The sequence below is a fragment of the Tenrec ecaudatus genome, chromosome 3, assembly GCF_050624435.1.
Source record: "Tenrec ecaudatus isolate mTenEca1 chromosome 3, mTenEca1.hap1, whole genome shotgun sequence".
In the NCBI taxonomy this organism is placed as follows: Eukaryota; Metazoa; Chordata; class Mammalia; order Afrosoricida; family Tenrecidae; genus Tenrec; species Tenrec ecaudatus.
Window position 1 is genome coordinate 218,611,841 of NC_134532.1, and position 17,466 is coordinate 218,629,306.

Here is a 17,466-nt window from a genome sequence, read left to right on the forward strand (position 1 = left end):
CACCCTCCCTGCAGATCAGATATGGAGGCGAAACTCTGGAGAGGTGGGGGGCAATGCCGTCAGTACCCTGGTGCCGGCCTCACTTGCCGCTGTCTCCTGTGTGCCGGGCTCGCAGGCAGAATCCAAGGTGCTGGAAAATTCTGAGTTTCAGATACACAGCGTGTTGTGCTTTCAGTGGACTCAGCACTGCAGTGAACTAGGTAGTGCGGCTCTCCTAGCCGCTGGACTCCCACCAATGCCTTCAGGTAACTGCCTGACCCTGCTCCTGCCGCGAGGAGCTTTTTAAATCCCAACAGCTGCGCTGTGGGAGCAAGGAGGGGCAGTCTTGCCTCAGTCAAGGTAACAGTCTCAGAAACCCCATGGGCAGTCCTACCCTCCCCTGCTGTGCAGCCAAGAGGAGTTGGGATTGGCTTGAAGGCAGTGGGGTTGGAGTTTTGTGGGGGCGGTTCGGATGGGCAGTGTACCACTCGCTGGTGTAGGGGTCAGGAAACAGCACAAAGGGGGCTGGATTGGCCCAGTCTCAGGCAGGGCCAAGTGAGGCTGCAGGTCCCGTCACCAGCCCACCCGGTCTCACTTGAAGTCCCAGGAAGGGTAACCCCAGATGGTTCCGGTCATCAAAATTCCACTTCCTCCCCTCCCTGCATGCCACCCGTAGAGGAAACCCCCCACTCCAGAGAACCCTTCCCTCTCTTCTACCCGCCCCTGGCCACCTTATTTTCCGCAGCAACGTGTGGAAGGGGCGGAACAGCTCGGACATGTCCTCCGCTTTGCGGTCCAGGTTCAGAGGTCCCTCCGCATACACCACAAGGCCACTGAAGTCAAGACACAAAAGTCAGGCCTGGACCAGGAGCCAAGGACTCTGGGACTCACTGCCTGGCTGGGAACACACTCAAGGACCAGTGACAGATACCAGGGGGGCTGGGTCTCCCAGCACACAGGGAATACACTTACCGGACTGTCCCCCATGCCCCCATGACCCCCCTCCTTGCCTTCTTGGAGTTGAATCTCAGTAAGAGGCAGACACTGCCCCCCTGGCTGGGCCCATTTCTGCATTCACTTGTGATGATTTGAGGTACCACTGAAGCATCATGAAACCCCCTCCCCCAATCACCGCTGCAGCCATCCAGGGGCGGACTTACTGACCTAAGGCTGCACATGGACAATGAGAGGACAGGGCTTGTGGACACTAACTTGAATGACCCGGAAACGACTCCGGAATATGGCTGGAGAAACCACCCAGGGAAAGTGGACAGTGGGCAATCAGCCTGGAGTGAACCGGGATTCCCACTCCCACTGACCACCCCTAGCCAGCACCCCTGTGGCAGTCACCTAATCTGGTGTCAATTTAAGGATTAAGAGTGTAGGGGTGGAGTCTAGACTGTCGATCTGGGGGTAGCCAATGAGACTTCTGTGGGCATGGCCTTCCCCTGAGAATTCTGGGAAATCTGGTACTTCCTCCTTGGAGGCAGAAGACACCTCTCTCTCTCTGTGACTCCCTGGGAGACATTGCAGAAGACAAGCCACATGGACGCAACCAGACCTCAGAAAGCGGAGAAGCCACAGGGAGACCCTTGCCAGCACTGGGATGCTTACAACGCCACTGGACCCAAAGACTTTCTACCCACTGGCTTGTGATCATCCTGCATTTGGCTTCATTGCATGTGTTTCGTGAGTCTGAAGAGGACTTTATAGATTGCTATCGGACATGTGGGCTAATGTTGGACTTATGGTCTTGAACTGGACTAGGTTGGGATGTTTTCTCAATGTTCAAGTCCTCTTGTATATAAAACTCTTTCTTATACATATATGTGTATCCATGGATTTGTTTCTCTAGTCTACCCAGACTGCCACAAGCCCTCACCTGGCCAGAAACAAACTCAACTCAAACCCACTGCCATCTAACAGTGCAGGACCGGGCAGCAGTTGGAGCCTCATCATTTTCCCCACCCAAGGCTCCTTCAGGGCTAAGAGGACCCGCTTCAGAAACATCTCGGGTGGAGCTTGAGGAACAAATGGTCAGGCTGGGAGCCCTGGTGGCATAGGGGTTACATGTTGGACTTTGAAACTGCAGTGTCTGTTAACAAACCCAGGGACAAGGGAAAAACATGGGACCCCAAATGGTAGAGAAGGGGGAGTGGCAGGCCTGGTGGGAAATGATCAAGGGTAAGGTGCTTAGAGAAGAGGTATACTCTAGCCCAGGTGGCGATGAAGCATGGTAGTAGGGCAGGAGGAAAGTCAAGGGAGATGGAGGAAAGAGCTAGGAGTCAAAGGGCATTCATGGAGGTCTAGACAAAGACATGTACATGCAAATATATATATAGGAGGATGGGGAAATAGATCTATGTGTCTATATTTATAGGTCAAGTATTAAGGTGGCGGAAGGACCTTGGGCCTCTACTCAAATACTCCCTCAATGCATGAATACCTTCTTTTATTAAATTGGAACTCTATGATGCTCACTCTCCCGACACAACGGCTGGAGCCAAAGTGGGTGAACAAGTAAATGTGGTGAAGAAAGCTGATGGTGCCCGGCTATCAAAAGAGATAGTGACTGGGGTCTTAAAGGCTTGAAGATAAACAAGCGGCCATCTAGCTCAGAAGCAACAAAGTCCACATGGAAGAACACACCAGCCTGTGTGATCGAGTGGTCCCAAAGGGATCAGTTACCAGGCATCAAAGAACAAAAAATCATATCATTGACTGCACACCTCCATGACAGGATCGCTGAAGTCAAATGGGTGCAAAAGCAAATGTGGTGAAGAAAGCTGATGGTGCCCAGCTATCAAAAGAGATAGTGTCTGAGGTCTTAAAGGCTTGAAGATGAACAAGCGGCCATCTAGCTCAGAAGCAAATAAGCCCACATGGAAGAAGCACACCGGCCAGTGCGATCACGAGGTGCCAAGGGACCAGGTATAAGGCATCATGCAAAAAAAAAAAAAGATATAAGTGTGTGTATGTATGTGTATATATGTGTACATGTATATATATGTGTGTATATATGTATATATATATCATATTAAATGAAGGGGGAAGTGCAGAGTGGAGACCCAAGGCCCAAGTGTCGGCCAATGGAGATCCCCTCATAGAGGGGTTTAGGAGAGGAGATGGGTTAATTAGGGTGTGAGGTAGTATCGATGAAGAACACAGCTTTCCCCCAGATCCTGGATGCTTCCTCCCCCCAACTACCATGATCCGAATTCTACCTTGCAGGGCTGGATAGGACAGAGGCTGTACACTGGTACATATGAGGGTTGGAGGTACAGGGAATCCAGAGTGGATGATACCTTCAGGACCAAGGGTGTGAGGGACGATGCTGGGAGAGTGGAGGGTGAGTGGGTTGGAAAGGGGGAACTGATTACAAGGATCCACATGTGACCTCTTTCCTGGGAGAGGGATAGCAGAGAAGGGGGGAAGGGAGACTCCGGATAGGGCAAGATATGACAAAATAACGATGTATAAACTACCAAGGGCATATGAGGGAGGGGGGAATGGGGAGGGAGGGGGGGGGGAAAGAGGACCTGATGCAAGGGGCTTAAGTGGAGAGCAAATGCCTTGAGAATGATTGGGGCAGGGAATGTATGGATGTGCTTTATACAATTGATGTATGTATATGTATGGATTGTGGTAAGAGTTGTATGAGTCCCTAATAAAATGTAAAAGAAGAAATGAGAAAAAAATGATTAGGGCAAAGACTGTACAGATGTGCTTTATACAATTGATGTATGTATATGTATGAACTGTGAAAAGAATTGTATCAGCCCCAATAAATTGTTAAAATAAATAAATAAATTAATTTAAAAAACAAACAAACAAAAAAGAAACTGCAGTGTCAACTGTTCGAAACTGCCAGCAGCTCCAAGGGAGAAAGATGAGGCTTTCTACTCCTGTAAAGAGTCACCGTCGCTGGGAGGGTGGGTGAGGGAGGATGAAAAGAGGAGCTGATACTAACAGCTCAAGCAGAAAGAAAATGTTTTGAAAATGATGATGGCAATGTATGTACAAATATGTGTGATACAATTGATGTATGGATTGTGACAACAGCTTTAAGAGCCCTCAATAAGATGATTTATTAATTTTTTTTAAAAAGAGTTACAATCTCAGAAACCAACAGGGGTGGTTCTGTTCTGTCCTGTAAGGTCAATAAGGGTCAGGATCAACTCTATGGCAGAGTGTGTGAGTGTGAATGTGTGTGTGAATGTATGGGTTTGTGAAATGTGAGTGTGTGTCTGTGGAATGTGTATGCTTGTGAATAGGTGTGTATATGTGAGTATGTGCATGTGTGAAGTGTGTGTGAGTGGTAATGTGTATATGAGTGTGTGTGTGTGCATGCATGTAGGAGCGTGTGAAATGTGTGTGAGTAGTATATGTGTATGTGTGAGTGTGTGTGAGTGTGTGTGCATGTAGGAGTGTATGAAATGTGAGTGTGAGTGAGAGGTGTGAGTGTGTGAGTGTGTGTGTGCATGTAGGAGCGTGTGAAATGTGTGTGAGTGGTATGTGTGTATGAGTGTGAGTGTGTGTGCATGTAGGAGCGTATGAAATGTGTGAGTGTGAGTGAGAGGTATGTGTGTGAGTGTGTGTGTGCATGTAGGAGTGTGTGAAATGTGAGTGTGAGTGAGTGGTATGTGTGTATCAGTATGTGAGTCTGTGAGTCTGTGTCCAGGATGGGTTTCGGCCTTTTCCCTCCAGGAAGTTCTGTGTCTCAGGGTCCAGGACAGGCTCACAGTCCCCGGCTAGAAAAACCCGCTTCAAGTCCTATTATATTTTAAAAACAATAATGATAATTATTATCTATGTCTGTACTTTATCACATCGCTCTTTGCTTTATGCTTTTTCTTGTGGTACTTCCATGGCTCCTCATTTGCTTCAAATTCAATGTGGCCTCGGAGAGGACACTGTCTAACACAGCCATGTGGACATCATGGGGGGCAGCAGGGGAACACCCCCCCCTACACCTCCAGTTCAGTTCCCACTGTTGAAGGGGTCCTAAAAGGAGGCCCCTGTGGAGTGACGAGGCCCACTTCCACGTGTTGATTTCCAGAAGGTTGGCAATGAGTCGGGCTCAAGGCCGAGGGGCCACCTAGGGCAGGATGGAGGTGGAGGGCCAAGCGCTGTGTGGTGTCCTCACTCCACAATCGGGAGACACCAGGACTGGAGCCAGAGAGTTCTCAGGCTACTGCTCAGTCGCCCAAATCCTGAGGGAGCTCCCAGCTTCTGTCTCCCAGCCCACGAGGAGCAGTCAGTCTGACCTGCCAGCTCCAGAATCACACTGGCAGGGGACACAGCCAGCCCTGTCCAGAGCTGTGTCCGGGCACCTTGCCCTCACCCTCCTCCTTCCCTCAGTTCTGGGCTGCTCCCCTCACAAGGGAGGTACTCGGCCCTCTGGGCCTGGTTCTCAGTCCCCACCCTGTTCTGGCTCTGCACTCCCCTCCCCAGGCTCTGCACATGCCCACTCAGGTTCTGTTCCCCACTCAGGCTCTTGCCTCCATATCCCAGGAGGGGCTGTGCTGCAGTCCCATGTCCAAGGTTCTCCTCCCCCCCACCCCCAGCAGCCTTGCTGCCTGGCCCCACGTCCACATCCCACCCTCCCAGGACCCTTCTCCAGCATCCATGTTGACACCTGGTATCTGAAGGTGAGGACTCTTGGCTCCCACTTCTGCCAGCTCCCCACCTGTCAGCCCACCACAGCCCCCCTCCCCCACACCTCTCCACATGTCAGCCCCCGAGCCTGCCCTTCCTCCCTCAGGAGCTTTGCCCACACTCCCTCCTCACCAGGTGCAGTCAGGTGTGGCCACGTCCGTGGGCACCTGAGTCTGGCCTGACTCAGAGATGCTCTGAGACGCTCAGCAAGAGACCAAGCATCCTGGACTACTTCCTCACCACAGCGGGCCTGCCGGGCTCCCTGATTCAGCGCCTCCAGGGGGCCAGAGCCACCAGGTCCAGACGGGGCAATCCGGTCAGGTGTCTGCCAAGCCACGGTCGGCGCCACAGGCAGGAGGGACACTCACCACACAATGGCCAGCCTGGGGATGGTGAACATGAGTGCTGGCTCGTAGTCGTCAATCATGTCCTGGGTGAGGTACCCGCAGTCCAGGGCCCTGTGGAGGAAGGAGACCATGGAGAGGGACAGGTCAGCGGCTCCTGCCTGTGTCCACGCATCAGGCCTGTGTCACCACAGGGGAGCAGGGCTGCTGCCGGAGGGTGATGCCAGCTCCATCCCAGAGGTTCTGGAACCTTCCACCCCACTTCACCTCTCTACTTTGCTCACCTCCCCGTTAGTCTACTAGATCGCATCCCCCAACCCCTGCCCCAGGAATGGAGGGAGAAGCAGGGATGGGCAAAGGCGGTGCGCACCGGGGCCCTGCGGACAATGGGACAGGTCATCCAAACACAGGGCTGAGAGGACCAGCAGCACCCCCCCAGAAGGGGGCGGTTCCTTTCACTCCCTGGGACAGGCAGGTGCCGGGGCCACCACTCTCCTCAAAATCAGATGTCGGATTTCCTGCCTCCTGATTTCCGAGGGCATCAAAGACCTTTCCAAATGGAATCAGGACACACTCGTCTTGGGGCAAAAATGACACCACGGTGTGACAACAGGCCGGGTGCAAATGTTATCTGACCGAGGCCATTGCCCAGATCAAGCGGGAGAAACATTTCAGGTTACATGGTGGCCCCCAAAGCCCATGCAGAAATTGGGCTTCAGATGGCTGTAAAGGCCCCGGGGAGAGGGCTGATCATTCACACAAACACCCCAGAACCTTGCTCTGCGGGGCTGGGATCTGGCAAGTGTGCTGCCCTTGCCTGTGGAGGTGAGGGGGGTGGGGGGACGGGAACATGGCGGAGGTGAGTGAGCTGGTGATGTAAGGAGCAGTGGTGATCCCAGGAAGGTGAGGGGGTGACATTGTGGGCAGGGCAGCTCCAGGGAGGCAGGGAGGTGAGCGGGTGAGAAAGTGGGGAGTGTGGAGGTGAGGAGGGGAAGGGAAGTATGGAGGACTGGCGGTCTTCAGGGGAGGGGAGGAAGGTACAGGGGATGAGGTGAGGGAGTGCAGGGTGGAGTCGTGACAGAGGGTGGTGATGGGCACGGAGGTGAGGTGGATGGAAGCGAGGAGGTGATGGAGTATGCGGGTGAAGTGGGAGGCTTCAAGGGGAGGGGAGGGGAGGGAAAGGTAGGGAGGGGGAGGCTGTGCAGCGTTAAGAGGAAGAGGCAGGAACTGCCCGCTGCTGAGGCCTTGGCCGCTCTGGTGACAGAGCCTGGTGGACCCTCATCCTGAGCCGTCTGCTCTTCATCTGTGGGGCCGGCTCCCCAGAGCCAGAGGACAGGGTCCTTGGGACTGAGACTTGAGGCTGGCCGCTCCGCACTGCTGAGGAGAAGCACCTGTGCATACACACATGCACACACACACCAGGGTGCCTCAGCGGGCTGGGGGCCGGGAGGAGCAGGGGCTGACACACCCCCAACTCTCCTACCTCTCCACCGTCTCGCAGAAGAGGACAGCAACCTCCTGCTGCACGTAGTACTCCCGAGGGGACTTCACAGGCACCATGGCAGAGACGTAGCTGCAGACACACGTGGACACGTCAGGGTCACGCCATCCAAACTCCACACACCCCACATGTAGTCCAGGGGCAGGTGAGACAGGGCATCCTCCGGCCCACCCCGGGCCGCTCCCCTGCTGCAGCGAGTGCAGAGACAGTGGGTCTACCCAACCAGTGCCCAGATGGGCATGTTCTTTTTCTTCTCATAATGAATTCTAATTTTTCTTGTTATGGAATCGCTTCTAGAAAAACTAGAAATGAGGAAAATTGAAAGAAGGGATAAAACTCAACTCCCATAAACCCCCTCCTAGAGAGCATCATGGTTGTCTTTGGTTCCATCGACCATAGGAAGGCTGAAGGGGGGACAGTGGCTGTGAGCAGGGGCCAGGGGGCAAAGTGCACCTGTGCAGAGTGGGGAGGGGCTGATCAACCATGAGGGAGGCTGGTGGGCTCCCAATCTTAAAGGATGAATAGCAGTTCCTGGCAGGGTTGGGGACAAGGCAAAAGGGGAAAGGGGAGAGGGGGGAGGGGGGGAGGGGAGAGGAGGGGAGACTGGTGTGTGTGCAGTATGCAGGTGTGCATGTGCAGTGTGTGCATAACTGTGCATGATATATGCATATGGGGTTTGAGGAAATGTGTAGTATGTGGATGTGGGGTGTGTGAGTATGTATTTGGTGTGGGGTGCTTTATTGGGGGTGTGTGTATATGTGTGGAGAATGGGTTTGAGAAGGACTTCAAAAACTTTATGGAAATTTTACATTATTTTAAATTCCATTTTCCCACACACTTTTAAAAGCTCCTTTATGTGTATATACTGACTGGGCATGTGTGTGGTGTGTACATGTGTAGGATATGTGTGTGGTACATGCACATGTGGAGATACATGTTTGTGTTGCATAAAAACATGATGTCTATATGTGATGTGCATACATATGGAGGATGTGTACATATAGTTCATATACCTATGGGGTTTCTATTGTGTAGTGTACATATGCATGGGGTATTTATATGTGTGTACGTGTATGTGTGTGGTGTGTACTCATGAGATGCGTGTGGTATATGTACATGTGTTGTTTATGTATGTGTGTGGTGCATACACACATGGGATATGTATGTGTATGGGGTATATATATGATGTATGTGTGTGGTGTACATATAGTATATGTATGTGTGTGGTGTATATATAGGGTATAGGTGCATGGTATATATATAAGGTGTGTGTCTGTGGAATATCACTTTATGGGGTGTGTGTGGTGCATACAAGTATGAGGTGTGTACAAACATGTGTGCTATATATATATATGTATGGTGGCTGTATCATGTGGTATGCACACACACAGGGTATGTGTATGTGGTATGTGTACAAACATGGTGTACGTACGTGTGTAGTGCATCCATACATGGGGTATGCATGTGTGTGGTCTGTCTGGGGGGATGTGAGGCTACCCTGGGAGCCATCCCCCAGCCCCAGCATTGGTGCCCTTACCACACGCAGCTGGGGGAGCCCAGACCCCAGTGCACAAAGAAGGGCCCCAGCAGGCATTGTGGGAGGAGTGTCTAACCATGGCCTAAGGGGAGAGCTGGGATAGACATGGCCCGTGGGCAGGAGGTCAGAGGCCAGACGTGGAGACCAGCATGCAGCACTGACCGGTGACCATTGTGGCTGACTACTACTGGCAGGAAGTTCCGGGGTGAGGTGGGAGGGGCAGAGGTGGGCATCTGGGGAGAGGAGCGGCCGTGGCGTGGGGTGGGGGCACTGGATGCTGGGGGGTTCTTTAGCCTTGGATCTGCTCCCTCGCCTCACTAGCGCCCCTGGTGGGACACTCACCTGAGCTCGAACTCGGCGAACAGGACGTCGAAGTGGCGCAGCGCCTCCCGCATCTTCTCTGTGTAGGCGCTGAGGTCGCGCAGTGCCTGGTCACGCAGAGTGCTCCGCACGTCCTCTAGGCTGCGGGTCAGCTCCTTGGCCAGCGGCCTCATGGCCATGCTCTCCAGCTCCCGGTTCATGATGATGGAGCCGGCGGCCAGGCACTGCAGGGTAGGGGGTGTCGGAGGAAGGAGACAGAGCTCAGTCCCAACAGGGAGCCATGTCCACCTGCTCAGGCCAGGCGTCCTCTCTCAGCTCCCCACAGCCGCCCAGTGCCCTGGGGCTCCGCTCTACAGAGGGAAAACTGAGGCTCAATCGGGGGGCACCCACAAACAACCAGAACAGCGGAGGGGAAATCCCAGGCATGCAGAGGAATGGAGTACACCGCTCGGGTGCCCACGCTCCCCTTTGTCACGGGGCTTGCCAAGGGGAGGAGCCTCGGCAGACTGGCTCCGGCCCTGGGGCGGGGCGCTCGTTGATGGAGATGAAGATAGACACTGCGATCACTGTGAGATAACCTGGGGTGGGCAGGGCGCACCTTGGCATCGGGGCATGGGCGTGAACACTCTGTGGTCATGGCTGCGCGGGAGGGCAAGCGGCCGCTGCCCACTGTGGATCTCCGGCTGCGTAGAACCGCTTCCGCAGATGCCGGAGAGGCCAAGTCCCTGGCTAAGGAGGCCCAGTGATGCTCAGCTGCTACAAGTTGGTGGTTTGAACCCACCCAGTGGGTGAAGGATCTGGTGACCCACTCCTGCAAGGCTTGCTGTTCTTAGGGGCCCACCAGTCACCCCTGATGGGAAACCGCCCTATTTGCAGCTTAAGGAAGCACCTCCCTGCATTTGAGCCCACGGGTGCAGCCATTGCCAATCCATCTTTTAGGTGCCCTCTACTTTACCAGGACAGCTGATGCCCCTCTCCAGGAACTGGTCTCTCCTGGCAATATCTCCAAAGTATGTAAGACGAAGTCTCGCCACCCTTGCTTCTAAGGGGCACACAGCCTGGAAAGCACTAGGGGCCCCTTCTGATCTCTCACGTGGGGTTCACAGGAGTTAGAAATCGACCGGACAGTGTCCACCAACAAGTGCTCCTCTCTCCAGCAGAAGGCTGGCTGCTCAAGTCTACCCAGACGCAGAAAAACCAAACCAAACGCACTGCCTGTGCACTGAAGCAGGGACCGGGTGCAGGGCATCCAGCACAGCCCTATGGGACAGCGCAGAACTGTCCCTGTGGATTTCTGAGACTAACTCTTTACAGGAGTAGAAAGCACAAAACCCACTGCCATCCAGCTGATTCCAACTCAGCAACCCGTCAGGGCAGAGCAACATGAGCCCTGTGGGTTTCCCGGGTTCTAACACTTAACAGGAGTCCAAAGCCACCTCTATCTCCCATGGAGCGGCTGGTGGTTTTAACCGGGTAGTTGGCAGACCAACGTGGAGCCACTGCGACACCAGGGTCTCCTTCTGAGGTGAAAATCCCTTCTTTCTCCCTCCGAAGCGCCTGTGGTTTTGAACTCCTGACCCTACAGTGAGGCTGCCAACCCGAAACCACTATGCCACCAGGGCTCCAACACAGACCTAGAGACATCTCCAGAAAGAGCCATGCAAAGTCCTATGGGGTAGTGTCCTGATAGACACAGGCTGGACGGACATCCCGATCTGAGAACCCCGTAAGGCAGCTCATCAAAATCGCAGGTGGGAACCCATGTCTGTATCTTCAAGTGTACTTTGTATAGTTCCGAGGAAGTGGGCCCATGGCCCTTTCCCCAGTAGGAAACAGGGAGGAGAAACCCCCTAATGGGGACACATGTCCCTGGCACGTGCAGGGATCGGTCCCAGACACGCCACGCAACGTTAGCTCCGACACCTGCCCCCGCCTACCTCGGCGCCGAACCACAGCTGCCCGGCCAGGTTGTCGTGCCGGATCTCCTCCGGGAACTTGACGCAGAAGTCCCGCGGGGCGCGCTCCTGGGGGATGCACTCGTCCATGATCTGGTTGATGATGTTCAGCACGTTGTCCTGGAATGGAAATGGGCGGGGGACACCGCTGGGCTGAGCCTCTGCCCGCCAGCAAGAGCCCCAAAGCAGGCCGCTCCAATGCCAGGTTCCACCTGCAAGATGCATGTGGTCTCTACGTCTTGTAAGATGACAGAAGTCGGGCAGGAACGCCTCCCCACGCCTCCCACCCCCGTGTGATTACTGTAAAAAGTCTGAGACGATCCAGAAGTACCCCACATGCACTGGCACCCCATCTCCCACCCAAAGCTCACTCGACACGGGTGGGCCTTTCGCACATTTCTCTACGGTGCCCGGAGGTGTGTCCCAGGCAGGCCCACGTGACTGTGGACATTGGACGCCATCTTCTTAACCTCAGCTCTGCACTCCTCTGAACAGAGATGGAACAGCCATGGGGAGAGCCTCTGAGCCTCAGTGCATGATGCTGTGGCCCCCGAAGCCCTTTGCCTCGTGGCAACCCCAAGTCTCTCTGATCATGAGTACACACATTCCGTAGGATAAAAAACCCACTGCCGGGAGACGGACGGGCTTCTACTCCCATAAAAACGCAGTCTCAAAAACCCAAAACAACAGTTCTGGCCTGACCTGTGGGACCGCCAGGAGATGGAATTGACTCCGTGACTGTGAGGTTTTGGTTGGCCATTGCCGAGCCACACTACCGGGCCCACGGGAACTGTCTCTGTGGACGAGTTTGCTCCTGTGGGTTTCCAAGACTATAGGAATAGAAAGCCTCATCTTTCCCCAAGGAATGGCTGGAGGCTTCAAATGGCTAACCTCCGTGGTGATCAGCCCAACACATAGCCTACTGTGCTGCCAGGCTCCTCCACAGACAACATAAGAATACAAAAATTTTGACTGCCACAGGGTGGGTAGTGGGTTGAACAGTGTCCCCACCAACGGACTCTGCTCATGTCCTAATCCTAGAGCCTGTGAGTGTGACCTTATTAAGAAAGGGGCTTTGCAGGTGTGATTAAGGATGTGTAGATGAGGGGGCCACAACCTGGATGGCCCAGGTAGGTGCCCAATCTAACGGCTGGAGTCCTTGAGACACACACAGAGAAGACAGGGCTCGAGGGAAGGCCCGGGGGAGGGCAGAGGCAGAGACTCGCATGATGTGGCCACAAAAGAGAAGGCTTGGAGCCCCCCAAAGCCAGAGAGGATCCCCCCAGGGTCTTCAGAGGGAGCAGGACACCTTGATCGCAGGCTTCCGGCCTCCAGCGCTGAGGCAGGATGACTGTCAGATGCTTAAAGCCAGGGGCTTTGGTTCTCTGTCCAGCAACTTTGGGCTATGGACACACGGTCATGTTGTACTGGGAACTTCATGTGCCTCCTTCAGGGCAGCTGTGCACACAATACGGATGAAGGACAGTGGGCCCTATGTCACAGCAGGCTAAACACACCGTCTCAGACTGACCCAGAGTGCTTCCAGGTCTGGTCCTGTAAGGATATCTGTGTCCCCAAAGAGAGCATGGGAGTCTCCTCTGACACCACGGGGCCTGGGAGGCTTCCTGTCTCCGACTCTCTCCCCACTGCAAACTCTGGAAAAGCCCTCGTCCTCTGGGAATCTGACTTTTCTCTCGGGGGGAGTGTATTAGTCTGGGTAGACTAGAGAAACAAATCCAGAGACGTTCCTATGTGTATAAGAAAGAGCTTTATAGACAAGAGCAACTGTATATTGAGAAAACATCCCAGCCCAGATCAAGTCCGTAAGTCTGATATTAGCCCATATGTCCGATACTAATCCATAGACTTACACAGCACATGCAATGATGCCGAATGCAGGAAGATCACAGACCAGTGGGTAGAAAGTCTTGCAGATCCAGTGGTGGTGGAAGCATCTCACCACTGGTGCGGATCTCCACATGGCTCCTTCAGCTCCAGGGCTCTGGCTGCCATCAGCGTGCCTCCATGTGGCTTGTCAACAGGAATGTGTAGCAGAGTGTGTGTACGTGTCCCGCCTCCTGGGAGGAAGACGGGCGTTCCCAGCATCCTCAGGAGAAGGCCACACCCACAGAGACCTCCTTGGCTATGACCTGATGGACAGGCTAGACTCCACCCCTTCGCTCAAGTTGACAGGCGATAATGTCACTGCCACAGGGAGTCGGGGCACAGACCTGCCTCCTGGGTCAAGTGACATCAGGAGCATCTGGGCCAAGGACAGTGGGCCCCCTGCTCCCCCACTTAGGTGTCACCCGTCCCCATGCCTCTCTGACCAGCAGCGGTGGTGGGATTCAGGAACCCTGACTCTGCCCTTACAGGTGTCCAGCCTGAACGTCTCTGAACCTTGTGCCCCATACCCTTCATATGTGGCACGCAATCTATTAAAGGGTCTTTAAAACAATCTTCTTCTGTTTCCTCGTGTCCACAGTGTCACAAACATTTTAAGGTTTTGTCCTGGACTGGGCAAAGGTTTACAGAGCAAATCAGTTTCCAATCAAGAGTTCAAACACGGTGTTTCAGGTCACTGGTTGCAATCTGCACAATGTAACAGCACACACTCTTCCCCTCAGCCTCGCTGTGCTCCCAGTGGCCACTTCCCTTCTCTCCAGGCCCATCCAGCCTTCTCACCTTTGCCCTGAGCACACGTTGCCCTTTGACCTCAAATGGCTGGGTGTTTTATGGAACAGTGGCTACCAGTCGGAATGAACTAGATGGCAGCGAATTTGGCTTCAGAGTTTCCCTAGTGCTTCACACCCACTCCCACCCCCTGCCGGAACACTGGCGGCACAGTGGTTACACGTGTGTGATTGAAAATCATGTGTCTCAGAAGGAGAAAGGCAGGGGCTTCCTACCCCCATGAACAGTTACCATCTCAGAAAGCCCACAGGAACAGTTCCACCCTGTCCTACAGGGTCACTCGGAGCCCGGACCCACCCCATGGCAGTGAGGTGGGGTTGTATCTCTCTTTATAGTCGGTCGGTCGTTCAGCTGAAAATGGACTCACGGTGACAAGTTGGTTTCGGGCCTGAAGGAGGACTAAGGGCCGTGTCCGGATGGTTCTGCCAGTCTTTAGTCAAGTAAACAGTAAGCTTGTTTTTTTGGTGGTTGTCGTCGTTTTGTTTGTTTGAATGACGTGGGGTTTGTCCAACCTTGGACTCCCCCCACCTGCAGAGCTTTGTAATGTGATTCCTTTTGGAGCAGTCAGCAGAGTCGTGGGAGCCCTGCTCTCGGGGGCAGAGCGGCTGAAGTCCAAGTGGTCTGTCCGTCTACTGGACTACTTGTTTCCACGCGTCTGATTTCCTTCTCTCTCCTTGGTTCCAGATGGGGAGAGGCCGAGAGCTGCCCCTAACGGGCTGTCTCTTTAACGCTTTCTGTACGGAGGTGGAATGGCTGGTGCTGCTGGCTGCCCTTGAGTCCATGCCAACTCTTGGTGTGCTTGTGCAGAACAGAACAGAACACTGACCTGGTCCACCGCCCTCTTGGTGGTGGCTGGCGTGTTGGAGGCTTGGGGCTGCTGCTCATGCGTTAATCGACCCCCTGAGGGTCTCCCTGGTTTCCTCACCAAACACAATGTCCTTTGCCAGGGGTGAGTCTCTCCTGGTGGCGGGTCGGTAGTAAGACAGCGGACGTCGCACCAGCCCAGCATTTAAGCGACACTCGCTGCCATGGAGCCGATGCCGACTCACAGCGACCCCATGGGCCAGAGTAACACGGCCCCTGTGGGTTTCCGAGCCGGCGACTCTACGACTCTACGGGAGGAGAAGCCTCGTCTTTCTCCCGCTGAGCGGTGGGTGGCCAACGGCTGACCTGGCAGTGAGCAGGCCAAGGCGTGACCACTACGCCACCAGCACGCCTCTCTTCTAAGCAATAGTCTGGCTTAAAAAGGCCAAGAAGCCTGTTTTATTTGCATTTTTAAATTTGCGCTCATTCTTTCTTTTAAAATTATCCTGCTCTTAAAAACAAAATAAAACACTACCATTTATTCTGTAGCCGTACATAAACATGGAAAGGCTGTTTGGGTTTTTTTTTCTTCTCCGTTTGTTAAATATAAAGCATGTTCATCAGAGAAAATCTGGAAACAATGGAAAAGTACAGGAACAAGGACGAAGCCCTTGGGAAACAGCTGCCAGTGAGCAAGCGGTTCCTGTTCCTGCTCCCTCACTCGCTCTCTTCAATCACGCTCTGATCCTCCGTGACGTCGTCGTCGTCGTGTAACCTGCTGCTGGCAGGTGTCGCCAGCGTGTGCCATCGAGACTTTCATAAACCCAGGGGAGACTCCCGGTGAAGCAGCAGGAAACACCACCCAGTCCTGCGCCATCCCCACAATTCCTGTTACCTTGGAACCCCTGGTCGCAGCCACTGCATCAGTCCATTGTCTACGGAACTGACCGTGTTAGACTGGGTTGACTAGAGAAACAAATCTAGACATACTCCTGTGTGTGAGAGGGCTTTCTATCAAAGAGAAATCGTAGATTAAGAAAACATCCCCCACAGGGCCGGCCCACCATGAGACACGACGTCCCTCACTGACCCATAGTGCTCCAGGGGATGATACTGGAGACACAGTGCGGGAACTGTGCCCAATCTGATCCCACCACACGGGCGAAACACTGGGGTGTGCAACAGAGGAGCAAGGGGAGCAAAGCAATGAAATCCCCAGGGAATTCCAAAAGGAGACTTTGGGGCCAGGGCATGGCACTCCATCAGTTTCAGCGGGAAAACACTCCTAAAGGTCAACAAACAGACCTGGAACTATTTATAAGCTTTTCTCTTTTTTTGCCATTGGTTTTTGTTATTTTGTTTGTTTTCTTTCGTCTTGTTTGGGGGCTTAGTATTGTCTCTGCAGGTCTATCTAGATAAGATAGGTGGGATAAACAATCCAGAAGAGAAAACAACAGGACCGACCGTTCTGGGGGACATGGAAGAGGGTGGGGCAGGGGAAAGGAAGGGGATGGCAACAAATCCAGGGACAAGGGAACAACAAGTGATATAAAATCGATGGCGAGGAGGGTATAGGATGCCTGGTAGGGCTTGATCAAGGGCAACATAGCCGAGAGGAATTACTGAAACCCAAATGAAGGCCAAACATGAAAGTGGGACAAAAGGAAAGTAAAAGGAAATAGGGGCAAGAACTAGGAGGCAAAGGACATTTATAGAGGTCTAAATACAGGCATGTACATATGTAAATATATTTACATAGAAGGATAAAGAAACAGATCTATGTACATATATTTAAATGTTAAGTATTAAGGTAACAGATGGACCCTGGGTCTCTGCTCAAGCACTCCCTCAATACAAGAACACTTTGTTCTAATAACCTGACATTATGTAATACTCACCTTCTTGACACAAAATGGGTACATAAGTAAATGTGGTGAAGAAAGCTGATGGTGCTCAGCTATCAGAAGATAACGCATCTGGGGTCTTAAAGGCTTGAAGATAAACAAGCGGCCATCTAGCTGAGAAGCAACAAAGCCCACATGGAAGAAGCGCAACAGCCTGTGTGATCATGAGGTGTCCATGGGATCAGGTATCAGGCATCAAAGACCCAGAACAAAAAATCACATCGATGTGAATGAGGGGGAGTGCAGAGTGGAGACCCAAGGCCATCTATAGACAATTGGACATACCCTTACAGAAGGGTCACAAGGAAGAGACGAGCCGGTCAGGGTACAAGTATAGCACCGATGAAACATACAACTTTCATCTAGTTCTATAATGCTTCCCCTACCCCACTATCATGACCCCAATTCTACCTTATAAATTGAACAAGACCAGAGCATGTACACTGGTACAGATAAGAGCTGGAAACACAGGGAATCCAGGACCTATAAACCCCTCAGGACTAATAATAATAGTATCAATACCAGAATGATAAGGGGAAGGTGTGGGGGGAAAGGGGGAACCAATCACAATGATCTACAAATATAACCCCCTCTAGGGGGACAGACAACAGAAAAGTTTGTGAAGGGAGACAGCGGTCGGTGAAAGACATGAAAAAATTCATAAATTATCAAAGATTCATAGGGAGGGAGGGAGAGTGGAGGAAGAGGAAAATGAGCTGATACCAAGGGCTCAAGTAGAAAGACAATGTTTTGAAAATGATGGCAACAT

At 53.0% G+C, this 17,466-nt stretch overlaps 1 protein-coding gene across 3 annotated transcripts in view; it reads right to left on the minus strand.

Moving 5' to 3' along the window:
* The window catches only part of ZFYVE28 (zinc finger FYVE-type containing 28), a 100,284-nt gene that overhangs the window by 23,521 nt on the left and 59,297 nt on the right, over positions 1–17,466 (minus strand). For 2 of the 3 annotated variants that reach the window (XR_012783497.1, XM_075544614.1), the window contains exons 3-7: positions 11,278–11,415; positions 9,362–9,564; positions 7,465–7,554; positions 6,006–6,095; positions 711–812 (exon numbers count right to left, since the gene is read on the minus strand). Coding sequence is in view for 2 of the 3 variants with exons in the window: in XM_075544614.1 (XP_075400729.1) it covers positions 711–812; positions 6,006–6,095; positions 7,465–7,554; positions 9,362–9,564; positions 11,278–11,415 (623 nt within the window). In the remaining variant the exon portion in view is untranslated. Of the gene's footprint in view, positions 1–710; positions 813–6,005; positions 6,096–7,464; positions 7,555–9,361; positions 9,565–11,277; positions 11,416–13,166; positions 14,283–17,466 lie in introns of those variants that run through there. The other variant, XM_075544615.1, reaches the window with a different exon arrangement.